The sequence below is a fragment of the Mugil cephalus genome, chromosome 10 (assembly GCF_022458985.1).
Source record: "Mugil cephalus isolate CIBA_MC_2020 chromosome 10, CIBA_Mcephalus_1.1, whole genome shotgun sequence".
In the NCBI taxonomy this organism is placed as follows: domain Eukaryota; kingdom Metazoa; phylum Chordata; class Actinopteri; order Mugiliformes; family Mugilidae; genus Mugil; species Mugil cephalus.
The window spans coordinates 4,871,489-4,895,505 of NC_061779.1; the positions used below are offsets into that span (position 1 = coordinate 4,871,489).

The 24,017-nt window shown below is 42.8% G+C and overlaps 1 protein-coding gene across 6 annotated transcripts in view; it reads left to right on the forward strand.

The window, feature by feature from the left end:
* Positions 1-24,017, forward strand: part of fgd4a (FYVE, RhoGEF and PH domain containing 4a) — a 47,385-nt gene that overhangs the window by 10,615 nt on the left and 12,753 nt on the right. For 3 of the 6 annotated variants that reach the window (XM_047596230.1, XM_047596233.1, XM_047596231.1), the window contains exon 2: positions 16,037-16,120. In XM_047596230.1, the coding sequence (XP_047452186.1) occupies positions 16,037-16,120 (84 nt within the window). Of the gene's footprint in view, positions 1-12,224; positions 12,485-16,036; positions 16,121-18,575; positions 18,631-19,341; positions 19,454-24,017 lie in introns of those variants that run through there. The other 3 variants (XM_047596232.1, XM_047596234.1, XM_047596236.1) reach the window with 3 other exon arrangements.

Sequence of the window (24,017 nt, forward strand, 5' to 3'; positions counted from 1 at the left end):
ACATGCACGTGGTCATGCATTTTAAGCGGTGTGGGTTTAATTAATGATGTGTGTGCGTGTGTGTGCGTGTGTGTGTGTGTGAGGAGCCTGCGGTTATATGCTTATAAAGATGCGATGGGTAATTGCCCGGAGCCGAGCTGCTCTCCTCCCCTCTCCTGTCTTCTCAGCCGCCTCTTTGCTGAGAAAGAGATGGATTGATGGTCTGGAGTAACAAAGAGGTAGGTGGATGTGATAGAGAGGAGAGGGACGTGTCTGGTGCAGCTGTAACTGAGAAGAAAAAAAAATAAAGTGTGAAGTGGGCAGTGCGTTTGCGGTGTGTGGGAGGAAGGTAGTGAGGCTTTAGACAGATGATTATGTATGCACATATATTTATATGTGGGGGAAAAAAGTATTGAAATGAATTGAGTTTTTGAAGGAATAAAAATCATCTGTAGAAATAATTATTCGTTTTACATTTTATTTTTCTTTTGAGTTTTATCTGCTTGGCAGCAACAGAGCGACTTTAAATGAGTGTGTGGAAAGATTCAGAAAGGATTCTTTAAGCTGACATTTGCAGTGTGTGACATCAGATTGATCTGAGGGACTTATCTGTCACCCACCCACGAATTTCATACCCCACATGACGTATTTGTGACTTTGTGTCCGTTTCTGCATTCTAGAAAATAGATCTGTAGCCTGTCTGTCAAGCACACGCGTGTGCCTGTACAACAGCAACGTCTATTTATATGCCTGTAAGCTCGAGCCATTCTGCAGGTTGTACAGTGAATGCTCAAATAGGTCCATTACTCACTGTCTGAAAACCAATACTGTTGTTAAGTGTCACCATGGAAACAAGGGGGCATCCTGCTGATGAAAATGAATGTTTGTTTATGTTTACGTTCCTAATTGGTTTGACTTTCCTAAATGTTCACGCCGCCCAGTGTCCATATTTCTGAAAGTCAACAGAGGAAAGAGATGGAGTAATTTTCGCAGCAATGTTAATACCTCTGTGTATATCGTGACATATCATGAGAATCTTTACCAAAAAAAGAAAGAAAAAAAGCTATGACCTAGTTATCAGGATGATTTGATGCTGTAAGGTCACTGGTTCACACTGAGTGTGCTCACTAATCTGTGTTTACAAAAGGTTGGGTTAAATACAGAGACATTATTTCCACATAAGGGATCAATAAAGGATCATTAAATTTTTTTTTTTTTTTTTTCGCCCAAATAGCTCAAATGAGCCTGAACATTGTGGTAACATGTCACTTGTGTTTAGAAGATAAACAGCAATTAATTAATTAGGGCCCAAAACACTTCAGTCAAGCTTGGATGCAAAAATCGCTATGTTGGTTCCTGTTTAGATTCTTGTGCAGCAAGTAGGTCGATTTATAATAGATGAACATTAACAGTTTGGCCAACAATAACCTGACAGAAAAGGGAAGGGCACAGATACTGTTAATTATAGACCGTTAGCATGTGAAGGAACTGTACAGCAGTGTATTTTCTAAAATGTAATGTCATTATGCAGTGGTAAAACAATGTAATGCCGTATTTTGTTTTCGGCCCAGACTTGTGCCACGCGAAGGACGGGTGGGCAACACTTGGTCTATAACAGATCTGTGTATCGCTAAGCAAACGTTTGCCTGTGACGCTAGGCAAACCCCAAATGTTACCAGAGTATGTATATTAACACAACGTCAGAGAGTGCACAGATTCAATTATTTTTTATTTTAAATTAAAGTGAATGAGGAGGCACCTTTCAACTGTCTGTGATAAATCTGTGTATTGCTAAGCTAACGTTAGCCTGTGATGCTAAGTAAAGCCTTACAACTGTAACCAGACTGTTTTTCATTTGGTTTTACTTTTGCTGATGAGTCATTTATAAAGGAATACACATCATTATTATTATTATTTCTAAGATTTAAAGCTTGAAATGCTGAACACATTCTTAACTGTACAACATTGTTGCATACAACGTGCTGTTAATTAGCCCACATAAAGCCTTAATTTGAACTTTGAAAATATAAACTAAATGAATTGAGAACAAAAAACAACAAAAACACTTGTAAACACATGTCTGCTTATTCAGACATGCAGAAAACAAGAACATAACTCCTTCCCTCATCAGTTCTGGTTTCATCAGAAACTGTTGTGTTTCTCTTGTCTGTGGAATAGACCAGACTTAAACAGTCAACAGATTTCTCTCACTTCTTTTTCCAAGTGTGCTTCTTGTTACTCGCTTTAGAGGACGTGGTGGAGGCTCGGGTGCAGCGGATATTTTCTAAAAGGTGCTTTTTTTTTTTTTTGAGCAGCATCTGTCTCTAGGCAACTGTGGCCGCGTCACATGCACAACAAAGTGCTACCACAACGTAGTATTTCCTGTTTTATTTTGTTCAATTTTGCTTAGATTTAGTGTTTATATGTGTGAGACAGACACATGTATTGGACATTTATGAAAATACAGAACAAATCGCGTCCTGTATCGGTTCAATACGGGACGCAACATTTAATTGCAAAAATGTATTTTACGCTAGAATGTGTTTTCTATTTGTATTACAAATAATTTTACGTGTGCTGGTAAATAGATAGAATAGAATGCCCTTTATTGTCATTACAGTGTAGAGATTGGAGAGCTTCTCCTTTTCAGTGCAAAAAACATATAAGTACGTACAAAATAGTGCAAAGTATTAAAATATGAATACGAAAAATATACTGAAAATATACAAAAATTATAAAATATAAAGTTTTTTATAGCAGCCGTGGTAAAAGTGTTCGGCTGTCTCACTGTTTCGTCTGGGATGTTGTGATCGTAGTGAAAGTCCCTGGCCGGTGTACTGGCAGAACGCTGAGGTGGACATACACAAAAAGCACAAACCAATAAAAATAAAATGGAGAAAGGGGAAGCTGTGAGCCTCTGCACCCGAGCGCACCGCCATCTCGGATTTTAATCTATAAACTTTTTAGATTGTAATTAATAATTGATAAAAATTTTATGGTAACAGGGCGGCACAGTGATGCGGTGGTTAGCACTGATGCCTCCCGGCAAGAAGACTCTGGGTTCATGACTGGGGTCTCACTGTGGAGGTGTGTGTTAGTCCTGTGGTAGACGTGGCGACCTGTCCACGGGGTACCCCGAATGAAAGTGAGATGTTATAATAACTTGCGTAACAGCAATGAACCATTGTGTCTAACTGGGGTAACGTTTTGGCCGTTACTTTCTTAACTGTTGCTGCTTTATGAGCCCCCAACATGTGGGTCACAGACCCCCTTTGCCTTTGAGTCCACATGTGCCTGCTTTTCTGCCTGCAGGAGTCGTGACCTTAGAGCAGGAGTGCTGACCCCTCAGCGATAATGGCTCTGCTGCAATAATTGGCCAGGAAGAAACTAAGCATACAGTTATTTCTGTACCACCCTGATTTCCTGCATGTGGTTCACACACACACACACACACCCTCACACATATTCTCCACAGTAACACACAGGAAACCCAGTACACTGCTGATGGTGAGGTCTGTTCATTGCTCTCTACACCTTCCAGTTTGTAAATGCTGTGCTTTCTAATAGAGCCAGGTAAACTCATGGCGTTTGAGGCAGGTACGTGTGACACTAAGAGCTTGAGTACATCACTCTTAAAGTGTTTAATAGGCGTTCATGTCTGGCACGGGTTATAAACGATAAAGCTTTATGTTGAATCTTTTTTTTCTTTCGTTTGTTTGTTTTACAGAAGATCACTGGCTTCATGTCGAATTTAAAGCTGCGGTAAAACATCAGAAATTGGCAAATGAATTGAAAAGAGAGAAGAGGCTCGAGCTGTGGCGGCCGCCGGTCAGAATTAGAAGAGAAAATGACAGGAGTGGAACTCATAAAGAGAGATTATTTTCTGCTTGCCGCCTCTGGTGTTACTTTGTGTGTATTTGTGTTTAAGCTTTGTTTGTTCACAAAACTTGTGAAAGCGAAGCCTCCTCCCCCCTCCCTCCCACGTCTTACTGTAACACTCTTCAGTGCCTGTAGGTCATTTTCTCAGACAGGTTTGACAGTTTCAGAACAGCCAGTGTTCTTTCTCAACATGTCAACGTTTACCACCCCAGCCGACCACGGAGAGGGCGACAGTTGCGTTGCACTCCTGATTAACACTCAAATAATGACACATCCACCACATCTTATAGCCATCAAACATGTTGTTTTTTTTTACGCAATGCAGATTTTAGATTTAGTTTTTGTTTCATTATTGTAAATGTTTCTCCATGTGTTGGTGCAAATATTTGACAATTTGCATTATGAAATCTGCACTCGTGAAAAAAAAAAAAAAATATGAGTTGAATGTCATCAAGTTGAAAAAACAACTTGTTAGTTCCTGTTATGGGGCCATTTTGGAAGGTTTCACAAGAGCTATGTGTCTGAGACTTTAAAGACCTGAGGCGGATTGAGGCTTAAATTTGACCTGACTGTTGTGAAAACTGAAATGGCGTAAACTCCCGTGAAGTCCTAGACAGCAGGAAACACTAAATTGATGGTAACGCGCTCTGAGCTTACGAGTCAAACAAGTCACATTTTCGTTCCAGTGCACCTACACTATACTAATTCCAAATCAGTCAGAATCAAATGCGTATTAATGCGCATTTCCGCCGCCGCTGTGATGTCGCGTGGAATAATTTGGTGCAGATTTCCTGTCCTGTCCCATTAAAGAAGAAGAAGAGGAGGTCATAGCAAAGTGGCATATTTAAACTAGAAACAGAAAACAGGATGGAGATAGGGAGGCATTTCTTTTTATCTCATGTTCTCATCTCCCACACTCAGTGTGTGCAAATCCAAGTTATTCTTTTTGTACTTCATCATTTCAGCCAAGTAGGCGTTCTTTCCGTCCCCAATCTTCGTAAAACTAGAAAATCTGCATAGAAATGCGTGGAGGAAACGCGGTTATTTCCAGTTATTTTTATGACTTGCTTTCTTTAGCTTAATAGTTGCTTGCTATTTCAGTTTTGTGTGTTAGCGTAGTTGAAGGAGAAGCTCGGGGGCACGTTTTTGGTCTTAAATCTGAAAATATTGCAGAGGCAACTATAACTTGCTCGGACTGGACTAAACTGGAGACTTGTGCTGTTTTGAATTAATCTGAAACGTCTTGACTCTAAGGCAACAACTGATTTGAATTGGATTTATTTATTTCGAACCAAATAACCAAAGTTTCGTGTTGGAAAATACAAAAAACTAAAACAAAAAAACTACATACAATAAATCCAGATTACTCACAGTAAAACACTCCACCTCAGTAGATATTTCTTGATATTTTTTGTGACTTCCCCTTTTATAGGAATAATAACATCTCAGTGAACGGGTCTGCTGCTACCCCCGTGTGTGTGCGCAGTGTGTTGCATCTCCCGTCTACTGTTCACGCTTAACGAACGGACGCGGAAAACTGCAGTTCTTTTAAGAATCACTTTTATTTGGTTTTTGCATAATCTGTCTGTGAATGCTAATCCGTTTGCCTCGTCGTCTTTTTGAGTGTGTGGCCACTAACGTGTGTGGTTGTGGTTTATTTCCACTTTTTCCACTACCTCAGATGTTACTCAAGTGTGAACCCTTGAAAGAGAACGCTTCAAAACACATCGCTCACCTCTGACGGCTGCAGGAGATGACAAACGATGGGCCAAATTCTATAAATCAATACTTCAGGCTTCTGCCATCTAAGATAGATCAATACTTTATCTTCTCTCTGACAAGATGCCTTGCCTCTACCCCACCCTGCCTTCCTCTTTCTCGCTGGAGGTGGTGGTTGGGGGTGGTTGGGGGTTGGTTGGAGGGTGGTTGGGGGGTAGTTGGGGGGTCGCTTTCTGTCACGCTCAGCACCTATATCTGCTATAGCCACCAGCAGCAGGAGCAGCAGCAGCAGCAGCAGGGACAGCAGATGAGTACGGCCATTGGCCTCCCCCCCGCCTCACGCCGGCTCTCCCCTCCCCTCCCCAACACAATGGAATCACTTGTCTGTGCACACACTCGCATGCACACTCACACTCGCACACAGAAGGGGTTTCACTCCGGAGCTGAGTGTCGCTCCCCCGCCATATGCCCCGTCTCCGCTGGAATGTGATCATTTTGACGGAGCACTGAGGACAGGGGTAAAAGGAGAAGAAGAAGAAGAAGAAGAAGGAGGAGAGGGGTTGAGCTAGAGGGTGAGTCAGTTTGTCATTGAGTGTTGAAATGTGTGTCTGTCAGAGAGAGAGAGAGAGAGAGAGAGAGAGGGAGGGAGGGAGAGAGAAGAGGATGCAACCAATGCAGCGAGGCAGTGGTTTAATACGAGCCTGAACCTGGGAGTGTAAGCAACAGAGCGCAGGGACAGAGGGGAGGGCGGCGTCCTTTTCACTTCAACGGTGGATTTGAATTCCCCACCGGGCTCCACCTCACCGCTGTCACCGGACGCAGCCTCCTCTCAGGTTAGTGCGCTTTCGGTTCACCATTCAACACCTGCACGCTGCATCTGTCTATCGCGCACAATGCAACCGCGGGGCGTGGGGTTAACAGAGTCTGGCACAGAAAACGTGACATGACCACAATGATACCCAAACGCTGTTTGCTATTCCACACACACACACACACATACAAACGCATTGCCTGCTGAGGATGATGGTTAACAAAGGGAGGAGCACACATCACAAAAGGCAAACCCTAAATCTCACCACAGGATCTTCCTCCAGCGCCTGCTGTAGCCAAGTGTGTGTGTGTGTGTGTGTGTGTGTGTGTGTGTGTGTGTGTGTGTGTGTGTGTGTGTGTGTGTGTGTGTGTGTGTGAGATCTCTGTGGGTACTCGAAGCAGTGGGAGCTGTATTGACTGGTGGGGACTATTAATTTTCTTTAAGGCGGTGTTGACTGAGCCTCTCAGTTGTAGCCGGTCTCAAGGAACGCTCCACAGACCTGCAACACACACGTATTTGTGCACACGGAGGCTGTGGATTTCACTTTAACTCCGCTTGCCCTTAATGCCATAATGTGCCTCAGTTGTCCACATGTAAGGTCGTGTGTGGCCTGCTCCTGCTGAAACTGATTTGAAGTCATAACGATAGATGCATTTTATAACTGTATTGAACTCCTAACATCAACAAAACAAATATTTTCACTTCTGCAACCGCTAAATAGTTTCAATAACTACCAGGCGGAAGAAAATTAAAATGTACTCTTGTTTTCCTTCCCTCTCTGGGCTCAATTTCCCGCCTTCATCTTCCTACAGTGTGTTCATGTTCTCTATAACTCATTTGCTAAGCTATCTCTGCAGTTGCAACTATTAACTTTATCTGCGGCAATATATTTTCTGTACCGCTTCTTCCCCTCGAAGGCTAGACTTCCCATATTGGGACACGACTTCCCACATTGGGAAGTCAGGGTGAGGGTTGTTATCAGATCCCGCTGCTTTTGTTGCAGTGTGGGAAACCATTGAGCGTTGAGCGGCCATAAGTGGACACAGGCTCTGCGATTAGAAATGTCAGTTTTTTAACAGGGTTAATTTTTAACGGGACAACAGGGTTCCAACGGCCTTGAGGAGCTCTTAATGCAAATCCTGGAGCTCAGGTGAAAAAGGTGAACGGCCCCGGTGGCTTAAAACTACGAGGACCTTCCAGTGAGGTTTTTTTCGTGGAGAGAAGGTTGTAGCATCTCCAGGATGGACGGGTCTAACTGCTCACTAGAATAATCTGTTATGTCCGTTATCCCTCGGGAATGTGAGGGATATGAGTCATGGAGCTGCAGTTTCTTTTCTAAGTTGGTGAATGTAGAGTAGAAATATAATAATAAAACTTTAAAACAGAAGGTTAGCTTTTACCTCAAAGGGAAAGCAACCCAGACACGTAACATGACCAAAAATGGGACTAAACGAAAGAGCATGTTCTTTGTAAAGAGAAGCCAGAAAGAGGAAGTAAAGCGTGGAACTTCATCACAATGAATACTAATGTACGTTGGTAGTCAACTAATGGGCCCGACTGAGGCCTTTTTATCTGAAGGTTCCCTGTGCCCGGCACGTGTGATGTGCTCTGTCAGCAGCTTCGGCTTCGTCACTATGGATTCATCCTACTCCCGTCTGACATAAATGCTTTGTCATTGTCCTGCAAAGGCGTCGCTTTGCCTCAGGTTTTGGCAGCTGATCGTGTTGTCATTTTGTCCTCCCTGCACGCAGTGGTTTGTCTTTCAGCTGAGTCTGCGACACGGACAAGAAATGCTGATGCCCTCCGACGCTTTGTCTGACAGCTGTTTAAAAAAAAAGGCGACTGGACTTGTAGAGTTTTGAGAAGATGTTTTGCTTCTCATCCGAGTAGGTTCCTCAGTTCTAAGAGACTGGTTTAAATCGGAGACTCTGTGGGGGAAAAAAACTCAGAAACTTGCTCAACTTGTTTCTGTAATAACCAGAAACTGGTGCAACTAATTTCCATTACCGGCTTCGTGCTCAGCTGTTGCTGAGAGGGGGCGATATTGTCCCTTGAACACTTTCCCTTTATTCCACTGTGTAAATGTAAATGTGTGCGCACGTGAAAATGAAGAAAGTAAACAAAATCACAAAAAATAATAAATAAATAAATCAGGTGACTGAGTTTATGTGCACTTTGGGTTTGAATGGGGAGCGCCCTGATCTGCCTTAAGAAAATATTTTTTTACCAAACACGGCGTCAGAAATGAGGAAGAAAACTCCCCATAGTTCAAGCGACTTCAGCCATGGGAAGGAAGTTTGTGTCACTCTTAAGTGTTTTTCTCTCTCTCTCTGCTTCATTAGTGCCCCAGCCTTGGCTCTGGGCGGGCCTGCAGCCCTGCTCTCAGGCCTCACCAGCATTTTCTGTGCATTCCAGCTCTGCGCTGAGAATATGGGCTGCACAGCCTCCAGTCAGAAGGGCTCATTCATGCTGAGCACAATGATCCCGTTTGAGACACAAGTCCTCACCCACGCTGTTTGATTGGCATTACATTATTCGGCTTCTATTTACTTCATCCATAATGCATTGAGTCGAATCTGTTCAGCATTAATGAATCTTCCTTGTTTACGGATTCCTCATCAATAGAAGGATGTAAACAAAGAGGCATTTAAGACGGATGAAGATGAAGTCCTCAGTGTTCAGAGTAAAAAATCCAAACCATGATGAAAGTGGACACAGGCTTCCCATTTTGCGGTGAGGCTTGAAACTATCGCCTGCCCGTTAAAAGGCAGATTTTATCAGATTAATTCTTTCTTGTTTGCAAATTTCAAACAGTATGGTTGAATTTTAATGTCACAAAAGGCCTTTTAGATGAGGACAATCCAACCAGTGTTCTCGGCAGATGTTTTTATCCGCAATTGTGATGAAGAGCAGGACAGAGCTGTTAACGTGAGCTGTACAGTAAAGCGTCTTCACTGTAAGGAAATCTCACACAAGAGTGCGCAGCTGCGATCTAGTTCTATTTAATTAATTCTTTTTTTTTTTTTTAATCCAAACTAAACCCACAAAGTAAGACAAATAGTTGTGGCTTACATATGAGCAGATATAGAGTACATGCTGCTTTCAATCTCTTGCACATTCTGTGCTTTAGAAAGAGTTTAAAAAAGACGCCAACCTCTAGAACAGATCAAAGTTAAATGTTCTGTGCTTGTCCTTTCAGTTTGCGCGAAGAATCTGACGACTGGCTGCTGATAGGTCAAGAAAAGGCTCAGTTGGGTTTTGAGTTCTTTACTGTACTGTAGCAAAACAAAGTAATAGTAATAATCATTGCAAAAATAACTCATACTGTTCTTAACCACTCAAATATTGCTGCCAAAATATCTGTCCACCCACGACTTTTTAGAAATGTCATGTGCTACTCGCTCAAAGCATCGGTTGCGGTCTGTCGCCTCCGTCTTTAAAATATCAACTAAGTGCGTTTGATTCTTTTGATCGTCGTGAACTGTAACCAGCGTGAGATGAGTCAGAGCAACTTACTCATTGGGATCAGTGTGTGGGAACTTCTCATGGGGTTATTTTTGGAACTGGAGCTGCATTTTGAGGTTCAGGAAGTCGTCCACTTTTGCTGAGCTGATGGAAATTTCGGTGGCTATTTTTGTAAACATTTTACATAGAACTTGTTTCGCATGGTTCGAAAACATGGCTGGTCCGTGGACAGGAGCTCAGGGGCACGCGGTGCGTACCCTGCATGTGAGTGCAGCTGGTTTCATGGTCTTCCTTCCTCTTTCGTCTGCCCGGATGTAGGTCACTGTCACATATCTGCACCGAATCTGCGGGACATTTTCAGGCCCGGCTGATTCAACTCTTATCGTAAAAGAGCCTGCAGTGAATTTGCATTGTTGTTCGCTTATGAACACACCGGTCTGCTGGGACTCAGTCAGACGTGGTAATTGTGCAGACAGGATATTGATTGACACATTTGGGAGCTCCTGCCCAGCAGCTGTGATCCGTTTCTATAAGGTAGACGGGCAGGTCGTAGAGGGGTGGAGGAGGAGGAGGAGGAGGAGGGAGAAAGAAGGTGAAGCAGACAAGAGTCTGGAAGTGGAAAGAATGGAGGCATGGTGAAAAGGAGGGGAGTGACACAGATGCCTGTCGATGTTATCACATTCTCTCATCCCCAGCAAATCAATTCTTTTCTCAGTGCACAGTGACCGGAGTCCACACTGCTGTTTGGATCTCAGTTATGCTTCAGTCGTCCTTCTGTCTACTGCTCACTTTATCTTTACCATCTCACATCTGGGGCATGTTTAATATGCTATGCAATTTCTTTCTCCAGACACCTATAGTGTCCATATCTTTTTTTTTTTTTGCTGCTTTTAGATGTTCTCTGGCTTAAGAAAAAGGAGAGGGGCCCTGTTCAATTCCTGGATCACAGAACAGCCGGGCACCCAGTGGTCCTGCTCTCATTAGACATGGGCCAGAGAGCATGTTCAGATCATGCTAAAAGCTTATGTTCTCATGCTGAGGCTGTGCGGGCGAGCATGCTGGGAAACCGCACCGTCTCACGATGTACGCATTTCACGAAGCACGTGTTTCAGTATGTGGAATGTGGGGAAGGAATAAGAGGGAAAGAGTTGGGTTGTTCTGCAGCTGCTTTTGAAAATGGATTTGATTGGGATTGATTGGACTAATTGGATGTATTGAAAAGAGGCAGCTAATTCAGAAAGACACTGTTCGCTACCTGCAGAAGGGGTATTAAGTAGATTAACACTTCAGCTAAATAAGGAGATGCTTTAAGAGGAGTAAGTCTGCCAAAATTAAGCTAAAGGGAAAGTGAATGCTGGACTAAATTTGGATTGAGTGCTAATAACACAGAAATGCCGTAAATAGCTTATTCTCTCCACAGACTGTAATACACATCCACGTTTGCACCATCAGCTGGAGACAGGGGGTCTCATCTGGCTGGCCTGACCGCATAAAGGCTTTACAGGGCCTTTTAATTTTCACTCTATTATGTTTGGGACTAAAAGCCATCACTCTTTGGTAATTGTCCATTATGGAAGGACAGGAGAGGGACGGAGACGGACGCATCTGGTCTCTTTTGGGAGCCAATCTCTTCTGTGTCGAGCATGGAAATGGCAGACATGCTCCCACACACACACGCGCACACACACACACACACACATTATCAGCAGCATGAACATCAGTATGATTAAAGGGGTGTGACTTAGCATGTTAATACATTCTCCCCATTCCATTATTTATGAGTTACATTTGAAAGGTAGTTATCTCAATCTGGAGCAGTCATGCGAATAAAGGCAGGGTTACTTACGTCAAAAAAAAAATACTACATATACTATATATATCGTATGTGTATTTAATACTGTCTATTTCTTCTTATTATAGCCTGAGATGGGCAGACTGTAATTCCAGAATGTGTAACTTTCCTTTCTGCTGCAGTGTGTAACGTCTGAGACTGGATTATAAATGAGCTCTGGAGAATTTGTGCTGTAAGATTTTGGTAATAATACATTTCAGACTAGGTGGTGTGGTTCAGAATAGTGGGAAAAGTGTTTAACTGTGGGTGGTTAGATTCGGAAGCACTGCAGATTGGTCAAATATTAACTGTCACGGTTGGTTAGTTTCATACTTCTCACTTCTCTCTCCGACTATCCCCTTTTACATCCTCCTTTCCTCAGTAGTGATTCACAGTGTTTCCACTCCCTCTTTTGGTTTCTCTCGTCTTCCCACCCTGAGGATGACTTTGCCCTTGGCCATCCTGGCCAACCCCCAAAACATTATCACGTTAACGTAAGTGACCGTGAATCTTGAAGGACGACTTCTCCCTCCCGCATTCCTTCTGTTCTCTCCCTCACCTGGTGACTCTGGTTTCCAGGAAACCGGTTTGTGCAGTGACGTTCAGGTACTCTCAAGATTTGATGGCTAAATACAGACATGAAGTAAAAGCCAACAGGGAAACTTGTCTCTGACAAGCAGAGCAACAACAACACTTTCCTTATCGATGCTGATATTTCTCTGAGGTTTCTTGCATGGATAAAAATCGCTTTTCTTACGGGATGGGGAAAACCCGGCTGGGCATGAGAGGAGGGATCACAGGTACCGTATAGATGTTTTCATTTGTTAGACCGCCAGAGAGCATGACAATGTAAAGTGAAAGGAGAAAAACTTGGTTTCATGAAAAGGTACAGAGGTGATCACCTTTGGTGAACCACTGAGGAAATAAAATAACACAGGAAGTGTTGTTTTCAGCACAGACACGCGCTGGTACTAATGTGTTGTTGGGACATGGCGTGGGTTATATATATATATATGTATGTAAAAAAAAAAAAAAAAAAACACATTCATAAGACTCAACTCATCTTTGAAGAGGAAAGTGAGAGCTGTCCTAGCTGGTTAAAGGTTAGCTGAAGAGTCTATACACGAGCCTGTGTGACTTTTAATAGACTTTTCACACAGACGAATGAATTATATTTTTGCTGCACTGAATAAGTTAACATGAGTGGTTTAGCTGAATATATAGACTTGTTTCTATGTTTCTTTATTAACTTGTATAAGTACAAGATGTCTATAACAAATATGCAGCATGTATGTGTGTATAGAGACTATGATGTCACGTCTGTGTTGACTGAAAGTCAGTCTCGGGTAGTTACTCATTCTGTTTGTCATACCAGTCGTCTGTCACTGCCAGAGCAGGCATCCGAAATTTGCAGCAGTGACAGGAGATTGTCTCGTGGGATAAAAGGTTTGTTTACGCCACCCTTTGATCATGAGATACCGTGCGTATGTGCAGTGTCTTATGAAGCCTCGATAACTATCACAACTCACTTACAGTGTTGTGTAAATATAGTGGCAGATTCAGATCGATAAAACGCGAAAAGAAAACTCTCACCTATGGAGTTTGATCTAGAATCACCAACTAACGAGCTCATGGTTGGAAACCCAGAACCCTCTTGCTGTGACGCATCTGTGCTAACCACAACACCACTGTGCTGCCCCTGATAAATGTTCAATTCCCTATTCTAATAAGAATACTGTTAGCGTGATAGGAATCAAATCATCACATCTCCTGTTGGAGTTTTTGTTTTTTTTAATTTACTGTTACTGACGCATAAGAGAATCATAAGAGAAAGTCTACCCGGCCCTCTCAGTTCCTCAATGAGTCACTTCAGCAATTTTTTGTCATGTTTCTGAGCGACCTTTTATATATATATATTTATATATATATGTGTACATGTTTTTATTTAGAAATCTCTCTCACTAAGCATCACAACCGCTGCTTTAATGGGCACGTACGAGAGAGTGAGGGTGTGGAGTTTCATTCTTAGCGGCGTGTGCCTCGCAGATTTCGCCTTGACCTTTAACCATCGTCAGCTGCGCATGTGGACATGTGCGTGTGACGGCTGCAGTTTCTTTTTTTCTCTCGTGGTTACGATGCTAAGAATTGAGGGAATAAGATTTTAAGTTGGCGTGAGGAGGTCAAGCAGGACCGGTAACTGGTAGCAACACCCACGTTGGGGAAACCTATTAATTCCACTTTTATGTCCCTTATGTTCTGGCATAGTGTGTGGCTTTCTCTGTTTTGTGTGTGTGTGTGTGTTTCCAATGCTGACACCGAAACACTTCCCCCACTTGAGGAAACAATGGGCGTCTGAGAGACAGCTAGAGGAGGAGGGGTTCGTGGTTGTCTGTATAGAGAAGTGTACTCAGTGCATTTGATAAGCTGCTTACATATGTCATTTTCGTAATACATATATAACAGATTGGGGTTCAACTTGTGCGCTGTAAAGCAAGTTGGTATATGTTTGTGTGTGTGAACAGCAGGCAGGCCTGTCATGAGGAGTCCAGATGGTGGGTGGAGAAAGCCCTCCTTTAATCCCTGAGCCAGGATATTATAGCCCCCACCCCCCTCATCTCCGTCCCCGTCCCCGTCCCCCTTCACGTGCACACATTCATAACGTCATCTCCACCTTTTCACATCTGTTTGCACGGCTTCCCACTGAGATTGTCCGGTTTCCTTTTACGTGTCATTATCCACACTCCATTATGTCCTTTCGGTTCAGCACTGATGTGCTGTTAAATCCTGACTGACACGGCGCTAAATGGTGCAAATGCTAATTCGGGGAAAGACGAGTGATGCATGAACTGTCACGTCAAGTGTAGGTAGACGTGCTTTTGTTTTTTTGTTTTAGATTTTAGGGAGGTTTGTGTCATTTTTTTTTTTTTTTTTTCATCTACCAAACTGTGAAATTTACCGTGACTGCTTAAGTATATGTGAGGTGATTATGTCATTAAGTCAAAACCCTCAGGGCTGGAAAATCTGTCAAAAAACGCAGTTCCTCAAATGGCCACTTGAGGCTTGTTCTAAAAGTGAGTCCTTACCCATCGTCCTCCATGTTACAAATGCACAACGTTTAAATTGCCACAAGATGCTTAATGTTATTCACTTCTCCTGTAAGTAGTTTTAATGTAGTGGCTGATCGGTGCATATAGTCTTTGGTCAGTACAAAATCTCATGGTCAGTCCAGTAGCTGGAGAGACTAGATAACTGTAGTAGATACAGTAGCCAAAGTAGTTAACAGTAAATGTGACCTGAACTTTAAATAATCTAAATATGCAAAACACTTTGAATGTGAACGATGACACAGTGTCACATTGAGTGCTGCGGTTTGCTTCTCTGCAGTTTCTTTTTTTTGCCTTCCTGCTGATGCCAGTAATTGAACTCATTATCAGTGAGCCATATTGTCCAGCTGCAGCTTCTAAAACTGCTGTTTGCTTTCTTTTTAACAGGCTCGAAATAACCCTCCAGAAAGAAACGAGGGAAAACGCTGTGAAATATGATTAGTTGTCGTTGTCATCATTACTTCATAGTCATCATGAGCCACAGTGAAAGCGTGAAGTCAGCTCGATATTAATTTGTACTGGAGCACAGCTGTTGTGTATATATGTGTATGGTGCTGTGTGTCGCTTGCACATGTTGCTGCATGTCAACTACTGCACTGATCAATTAGCATGTTTGATGCTTTAGAGTAGATCAGAGTGTGTGTTTGTGTACGCTCTAGTTTTTTTTTAATTGTATCTGAGATATATGTATATGTGTGTGTGTGTGTGTGTTTGGGGCTTTAGCAATGCTCCTGAGCCCATCATTGTTTTTTATGACCGTTGATATTTTCTCTTTAATCTTTTATGTGCATATTAAACAGCTGTGTTGAAAGAGTGTTAGCTTTCCCCGCAGACGATGCCCTACATATCACAGACAGACTAATTAGGGTTTCTATCTCCAAGGGCTGGTTAATTCCTTTTCATTCTCAAAACAAACATAAGTCTGCTCCGGATCTTGATAAATGCAGCTACCAGAAGGCTGCTCCAAAGTTCTTGCAGCTTTTGCTAGAAACATCTCCAATTCAATGAACGGCCAGTGTATTGCCTCAAAAATGAAAAAAATGATATGACATGCTTATGGCTGTCTTTTATTCCTCTATGCTCTTTTTCAACTGCTGAGTCTTAAATAAAACATGGAGGTGCCTACAACTGCTCGAAGCTCCCGTCTCATAAGCGTGTGGCATATTCAAATATTCCTCTGTTCTCTGTGGTCTGCTCCTACTCTTGTCAGATATTTAACACTGTGAATCTTGTGTTTTGTTCTTGCAGAGAAGAAAGGCAAAGCGGCCTGTTGCAAAACCAAGAGCGCCGGGGACGAGGCCTGTGTGGCGGTGAAAATCGAACAGTCCACTGGTAGGCACCGTCACCTCCTCCACTCAACTTCTGTACAATTTGTTCATGCAAAAGATATGTTTGCATGCATATCTTGCACTGTGCATGTGATTTACCTGGGGTTTTCTGTTTATTTGCACAGTTTGAATGTCTACTTTATCCTCTTTCTCGTGCACATAAGATGCAGGAAGGTCGTGCATGTTTGCCTTCATGATCAGCAGCAGTATCTTTTCGGATTTCTGAGCTGGACTAAAACAAGAGCTTCTCATTCTTCTGAACAAATCGGCGTTAATGTGCACAAAGGATGGTGCTGTGAAGGGCACCGTGAGGACTCCTTCCTGCTGTTCTCTGCTCTCTGTGCAGCAGTAAAGAAGGAAGCTGCACGTCTCTGCGCTATTTTTGGAGCGTGTGTGTAGCTCCTGGTCTCCTTCTTTTTGATGAATGGGTGTTTTCATCCAGCCCCCCTTGTGTCTTCCTATTTTTCACTTTCTTTAATTTTTTTTCCCTGTAAATCCCTCGGCCCCCTCCTCCAGCCCCAAACCATCCATCTTCTCATCTCGTCTTTTCCTTCACTCCTTTCCTCCTCTGCTGCCTGTTTCATTCTGTGTCTTCTTCCACCTTTCGCCTTTGTCTCGTCGTCCGCCTGTCCACCATTTGTTTCGCCGCCCTAAACTCTGACACATTGTCCCGCCAGCTTTGTCCCCTCCACGCTCTCTGGTTAAACACATTGTGGGCTTCTAATCTCACTCTGGCCCTTGGATTAGAGGATGAGGCAGGGTTAATCTGAAGAAAGTCTGGGTAGTTGAACACCAACGGCTAATCCTCCATGCTTGGTGGTAATGGTTATCTGTCACTTAGTCTGTCACGCTGCCTCACATGCACACCGTGAGCATGTGCACAGCATGATGTCTGCGTAGTGTACTAGGGTAGAGCTAGATAGACAGGCATACTCTGTAATCTTATTGAGTGATGTGGGGCAACAGAAATGGTTAGAAATTGTGCGGTTTATGTCTGACTATCTAGTGTTTGGCTCTGGTTTCCACTCGAGCTACATCTGCAAAGCATTTAGCTGCAAGGATCCTACAGACATTTTTAGGGACAGCTGTAAGGAAGCAATACCTTTGTTTGCATGCGCGCATACCTGTGCTTGATGTTTATGACACCTTTGACAGAGAAAGTACTGATGTGACAACAAAGTACTGATGTGACAACAAAGCGAAGGGATTAAAGGAAAATGCACTTTCTTTTAGAGCAGTACTTTTGAGGTCATGCAGAGTGTGCAGTTGGTGAATGAGGAAGCTTAAGATTGTATTAAACACACATTGGCACATTTTCAGATTACTTACCCAGAGTTTCTTTACAATATCTTAAGAAAAATAGTATATGAGTGCCATGGCCTGGTGCAACTCATGGTTCCGAGGTCAAATATCTGTCTTGAACGTCTCGTCTACACTGAATCAAGGCTGCTTTTATAGCATTACGTCGGTGACGGTTTGTGCAGCTTCCCATCTACGCAGAGTGAAGGATTAAGGAAATTCCACCAATTCAGAGGCCACAAAGGTGCTGGCGTCCAGTCCTCCAACAAGCCAACAGTCCTGTGGTACCACAGAAGGAGTATGAAAACAAAAATAAAGAAGCAGAAACTGGAGAGAGGAACAGAAGTTGCTTACTTGGAACTACAAAGATTGTTTTCATCCAGTCATTTCTGTGGCAGAGTTAAAACTATAAAGAAGACAGTCACATTACCCAAAGGATCTTCTATTTCTGGTTACTCCACATATTTTATTTTACACCACTGCCACCAACTGGGGACAGTTGATGAGTTTAAGTGCACCAAGATCTTAATGCCCCTGCTGCTACCTTTAAAATGCCAGTGAAACCCTGCAAACAACAAGCCTGCAGACATTTGCACAAGAGAGCTGGGGGCAGGGGCTTTATGTTGCGCCTTCGAGGTGTGAGCATGAGAGTGCAGTTTTGGTCACTGCTGCAGCCCTTTGTTTTTTTGTTTTTTTTTTTTAGCCGTGGCTGTCATCTAAAAGAATTTGTTGCTTTGACTACGTGTTGCCGAATAAATCGGATCATGAGCTGAGCCTTGTTTGAACTACTACTGCAGTCCCAAAAGGGATGCAGAGGGGGGGGACTGGTGAAGGGAATTTGCTCTGGTCAGACTGGTTTACTGCCATTCCTTCTAGTCGTCCTCTGCTGATATAACATGCACATCAGTGAGCGTGCAGGTGTTTAACAATGCGCGCACTGTTCATGTGTGTGGGAAGGAACATGTACTGGAGCGTGAACATTAACACTTCAGATTTCCATGGAGGCTGAAAAAAGCTTTTTGACAGCTACTTTTTTGACGCATCACACACGGAGCCTTATTGAGGCTTCCTGTTTTGGTTGACTGTTTATTCTGTGATGCTCCGTGTAGATGAGCTGTCACTCTGCTGTCACAGTTGTGAGGGAGCAGCTCAGCAGCTCATATTCGATACAGAACATGGACAACTTTCAGTTCCCTCTGCGCACTTCTGCAAAAGGTACATCTTCTTTATGCTCATAAACATAAACAGTTTTATTTTGATATAGTTTCTTTTCACTTAGTTTCCTGTTGATTTAAACCCGTGTTTCTTTGTGTTATTTTCAACCAAGCTTTAGATTTAACTCCTTTGTTTCTATTGCTTTAAATATTTGCACCAGTGACGTGCCTGGAGGGAAAGTCAGTGAACAAAGTCGATGCTGCGAAGTTTACATTGACACGTTAACAGGCGGATAATAGAATGTGTGAGAAAGGCTGCAGGCTGCTTTGCTGTGGAGTTTGTCAATCATTGACTTGACTAACTTGCTGGTAATCGGGACAAGGACAGGTCCCCTCAATACTCTTCCAGCGTCTGTCCTCCGTTTCACGCCAACACCCCGTTTCATTCGATTGTTACTTTTACAATGTGGTTTAATCCTGAGGACACTTCATTAATTTTGAACCTACAAGGACTTTGCATGTAGCGGTGAATTTATTGTTGCAATAAATGTATTTCTCCTCATTCAAACGACTATTGTTCTTGCAGCAGAGCCCTCTACTCGGTGCATTTTGTGGGTTTGCAGCTTCTAAAAGTTCATATCAACAGTCCATTATGAACCGCTTGAAATGTGTGTGTGACTGTGGTTTTGTGGCTCTGTTTTTTTTTTCTTTTCTTTTTTTTTCTCAAAACCCATTTAAATAAGGGGTGTGTGAGGGAGGGAGGGAGGAGTCCTGTGCTGCCTGGGAAGGCATGGAACCTAAACTTAGCACTCTTCTGAGGGAAGCGCGTTTGTACGCTGACGACTGACTGCAGCTTTTTTTCTCCTGTTTCTCTCTAACGCGGGGTGAGTCCAGTCACTGGGATTTTTAACTTAACAGAATATTTGATTTCCGCGCTGCTTCCACTCTTCTCTCTTGTGTATGCCTCTGCATTTCTTTTGATTTTCAGAGAATCTATGACAAAATTTCCCTGATCACACTTGGACAGTGGCTGGAAAAATCTCTTTTAAGTCTTGATTTATGAGACAGCTTTGCAATATTGACACTTCAAAACTGTATGAGTCTTTAATGTAATACATAGCCAGCATATAGAATGAGATGTGGACAGCTCATTGCTCATTGTCTACACTTTCAAACATGTAGTAACAGTTCCAATCTGCTTCTTGGCCAAGGAAGGACTGGAGTTATTCTGGAAATGTCAGTTTTGTTGGATCGACTTCGCTCTCTCTTATTATTATTATTCATTCAGTTTGCTCTGACTGCGTTAAAGGCCATCTTTACTATGGTAAGAAGACGTAGACTTTGTAAAGAGTCCTCTCAGGCGATACCTGTGTTCTGTGATCTGTCACATTGGTGGGGCCATGAGACAAGGAGACAAAGCTACAGTTTCAAGTTGTGACACTCCTCAGTGCTGAGCAGGGTGGGGACACACTGCACCTCTAACACAGGCGTGCTAATTATGTTTTTTTTTACCTGGAGCTTTAACGTCCAAATATCTACACGTATTTTGCCAGAGGGGCGGGCGAGATGGAAAGACTAAGAAGAAGGATGCCTAACAGACAGGTCAAGCTGGCCTGCTGTCAGGTGACGTGCGGTAACGTGGTGAAGTCATGAGCATGTGGAAGAAATATTTCAAGCATTCACTTGATGGTGTTTGACTGAGTGGGGATTTAACAAGGGGAGATCTGAGTCTGTGTACTTCTTTGTAATATAAAACCATGTCCAGCTTCGCTGCGTTAGTTGCGTGATGTTGTTGTGATTCATGGGATCATGCCTCATATCTCGACAACTTCTTGAAGCATCTCCGTGAAATTATGAACAGACAGTGGAGGTTTCCAGAGGATGAGTCCTATTGACTTTTCGGAATGTATTTCCACCATTAGCTTGACACTGACATTGTGGTTTTAAGTTAAACAGCTTAACAACTAATGTCGTGATGGAGTTTTACGACCGTACTGGTCCAGGGCCATGTTCTGGTCCAGTCCTGTCTGTCCAGTGTGTCTGTGAAGACTCTTAGCAAACCAGGCTACGATATAATTCATTCTCCTAGTGCTTTTCTACTGTTTGGTACTCAAAGGGCTCACAGTGACGCATCTGCAATCATGCTCGCATTCACACACTGGTGCAACTGGGTTTGACTGTCTTGGCAAGTGGTAACATGCCGCCTCTAAATATCTAAAACAAAGCTAAACAAATGCAACTGGACTTGGTTGAAATGTCTCAAAGACACGTCACCACTCATCCCAGTCCCACGAATGAGCAACCTCAATCAGATCCAGCCTGTTTCATCTCAGCTTACTGTAGCTTTGTTTGAGATCATTTGTTTCAGTGCTTTGATCAAATGCCCACGTAAGTAAAGACATTCCCGGCAGTCTCGGCCATAGTTTGAGTTGCTATAGCATATTTTCAAACTTTCTTAACATTAGCACTGAGCTACAAGTGTGGCTGTAGCCTCCGTAGTTGTGTTAAGACTTGTACAGGTTGATTTATTGGCCAATTTTTATCCTTTTCCTCATGCACACAAAGTGCCCAACCCTCAAAGTTTATCGAAGGCGCAGCTGCTGTGGTCAATCATTACCAGGCACTTTACACCTTGTGTTTCAGGAAAATCTCCTCCTTTTCCCGCCTAAAAGATTAGCTTCATTTTGAATTTCAGAAACATTTGGAAAATTGGGAAGAAAAGTGACAGAAGCACCTGGTTGTGCTATAAGCGGTGTGTGTGTTATTTTACGTATATGTATGCACACAAATTAGATACTAGTTGCCTTACTGGATGTACCTGATAGTTCATATAAGAGTGCAGAATTTCAATTTCATATCAATTGCACAGCATTTCATGGCAGTCTGTCCAACATGTAAGGGTTTGACCAACAAACTGCTGGCAGAACGTGCTGTGCCCGTAGCCAAACTATTTTAGCCACCAGCTTGGATACTTTACTATTTTCGGACATTGCTTATTTTTTTGTTTTGTTTTATTTATATATATTTATTCTGAAATGGTGCATACTTAAGCCTTCCTTCTTTTCTTCTTCTCAGTCTTCTGTGATGTGTCAGAGCTGCAAGGTTGGATTGGGAATGGTGTCTTTGCATCACTACGCTCACAGACACACACATGCACGTAATTTACTCAGTTCAGGAAACCCACCGGGAAGATTTTATCTACTCCTTTTAAGAGGAGTTAAGAGCTTTGACCTAACTCTTTCTCACAGAGTAGACACAGTAAGAAAATGAGCTGTTTTGTTGATAGATCATTGCAGGGGAGGATACACCTGTAATCAAAGATCAAAGATGCTCTGTGCTTTGCGAAACCTGCATTTTTGCACAAGTCTGCACCCACTGCTTCTCGTCTACACTACTATTGATACACTTGACCTTTGCGAGGATATTTTTCTTTTGCTTCTCTGCTTTGGGTTTACTGAGAGTTCAATGCAGTCTGTAGCGAAACATGTTTTGCATCTTCAGAAGGTAAAGGGGGTGGTTGCCATGGCTGCACGGCTCATCATCCTGCCTCAAGGACAGAGGCAAAGTCTTATTTTGGCTTTTTTGACTCCCTGCTTCCTAGACTGCAGCAGCACTCCAACAGTGTGTAAAACAAAAAAACATATTGTATGTAGAGTAAAAGCATATAAGATATGCAACTGATATCACATCTGAATATGGAGCATTGAGTCCTTGTCCATAAGCAACCCCTCCTCTGTTTACATCAGTAAGTCTCAGCTCCAGACACCAGGGCTCCTACTCTGTCGCACAGATGGAGGACGAGTATCAAAGTGCTCCTGCAGGGTGGTGGCTGGCTGCCTCTAATTTACTGCACACGGTGGTCTGTCACTTGTGCCAAGGAGATTTTAATGAGAATATGCCAGAACGAGTGTGTTACCAGGAGAAGCGTGTCTTGCAGCGCATTGGATTTCTGAGAAAGGAAGTGGAGTTTATTCCTGTTTTTATTGAAACAGCGCTGACTTCTGTTGCCCTGATGATTGAGATAAGACCTCATGAAGATGGATGATCTGATCCCCGCTGATCAGATCTTTTTTTGTGCAATTGACAGAGGAACTGGTGTATGCTGACCCAAGAAAAATAATTTCACTATCTTCCATCTTTGTTTACAGCTCTCACACTTAAAATGCCGGTACAGCCCGATCCGGTTCATGTGAAAAGCTTCAGAGGTGATTTACAGTTGGGTGACTGCCGTTTGACATAGTTACTAACAATCCCTGGTGACGGAGTCAGGCTGCGTAGAAGGGGGCCCCCCTGTTATCTTCCACATGCAAAGTGCAATTCTCAGGCTTTATTTCAGACCATATACATATAATAAAATGCATAACTTGTTGCTGGAGGAGTTTTTATGAGCTCTTTATGTGGCCATAAGGGGAAGCCAAGCACCTAATCAAGAGAAATTCCTGAGGCCGGTTTCATAATTGATTGGTAATTTTGGGGCCATGTTTAGAAAGTCTGCTTTCCCAAACACGGCGTGGGACCGTTTCCAGTCAGGCAGTTGCTCGAGATGTTGCCTTTAATTACAGTCAGCCTGTAAAAATAGAAACTGTGGCTCTATGATTCTGCGGTAGTGTGTGCGTTTCTTTTTTCTCTTTCTGTTTTAGGACTGGTAAGATAGAGATCACTCTACGAACAATAAATTATGGGGTTCCACATGGCATATTGGCATGTAGTTATTTTGGAACGGTATATAATGTGTATAGTAAATACATGTTTTTTTGTACTTCATTAGCAGGCATTGTTACATTCTTGGGCCAGAATAACATTTATTTTCATTACCAGCAGAAACTTTTGTTCAATAAAATTCAAGAAAATAGAATAAAATTTATTCTTATAGTGGAAAAAACTCTAATTTCTGCTCATTAAATCATCATCGAGGGTGGATTCGCTGATATGACGTCCCTCTTCCCGATGATGTTCTGCTCCTTCTTCTCCCCAAAGCGCAAATCTATTTTTAGAAAAGAAGAGTCCGAGTCTATCAAGAAATTAAGACCCCCCACCTCCCCACTCCCCCGCTCAATGATTTATGGATTCATGACATGAGGGTGGAAAGCTTCTCTTTCCATTTTATCACAACCGATGAAGGCGATGTTTCGCTTTCTGTGCCACAGACGCTTTATGACAAAAAAACAGAAAGGGCACAAAACCATACTTTCTTCCTTTTTTTTTTTTTTTCTTACAGAAGTGTGTGTCCGTTGAGTTTCACTCTGCACCTGATTTCCTGGTGGCTTTTGTTCAGCCACACACACCTGTTTTAATGGCTGGCTCAAGTGGAAAGTAATGGACTAACTGCTTGTAAAATAATGGGATTGTATATGTAATGTATGCACTCTCTTGCCAGTGTTTCTCCTTTTATAGGCATTTTCGCTTACCAGGCTGCCCCTTACAGGGCTTGTGTGCATGTATGCCGTG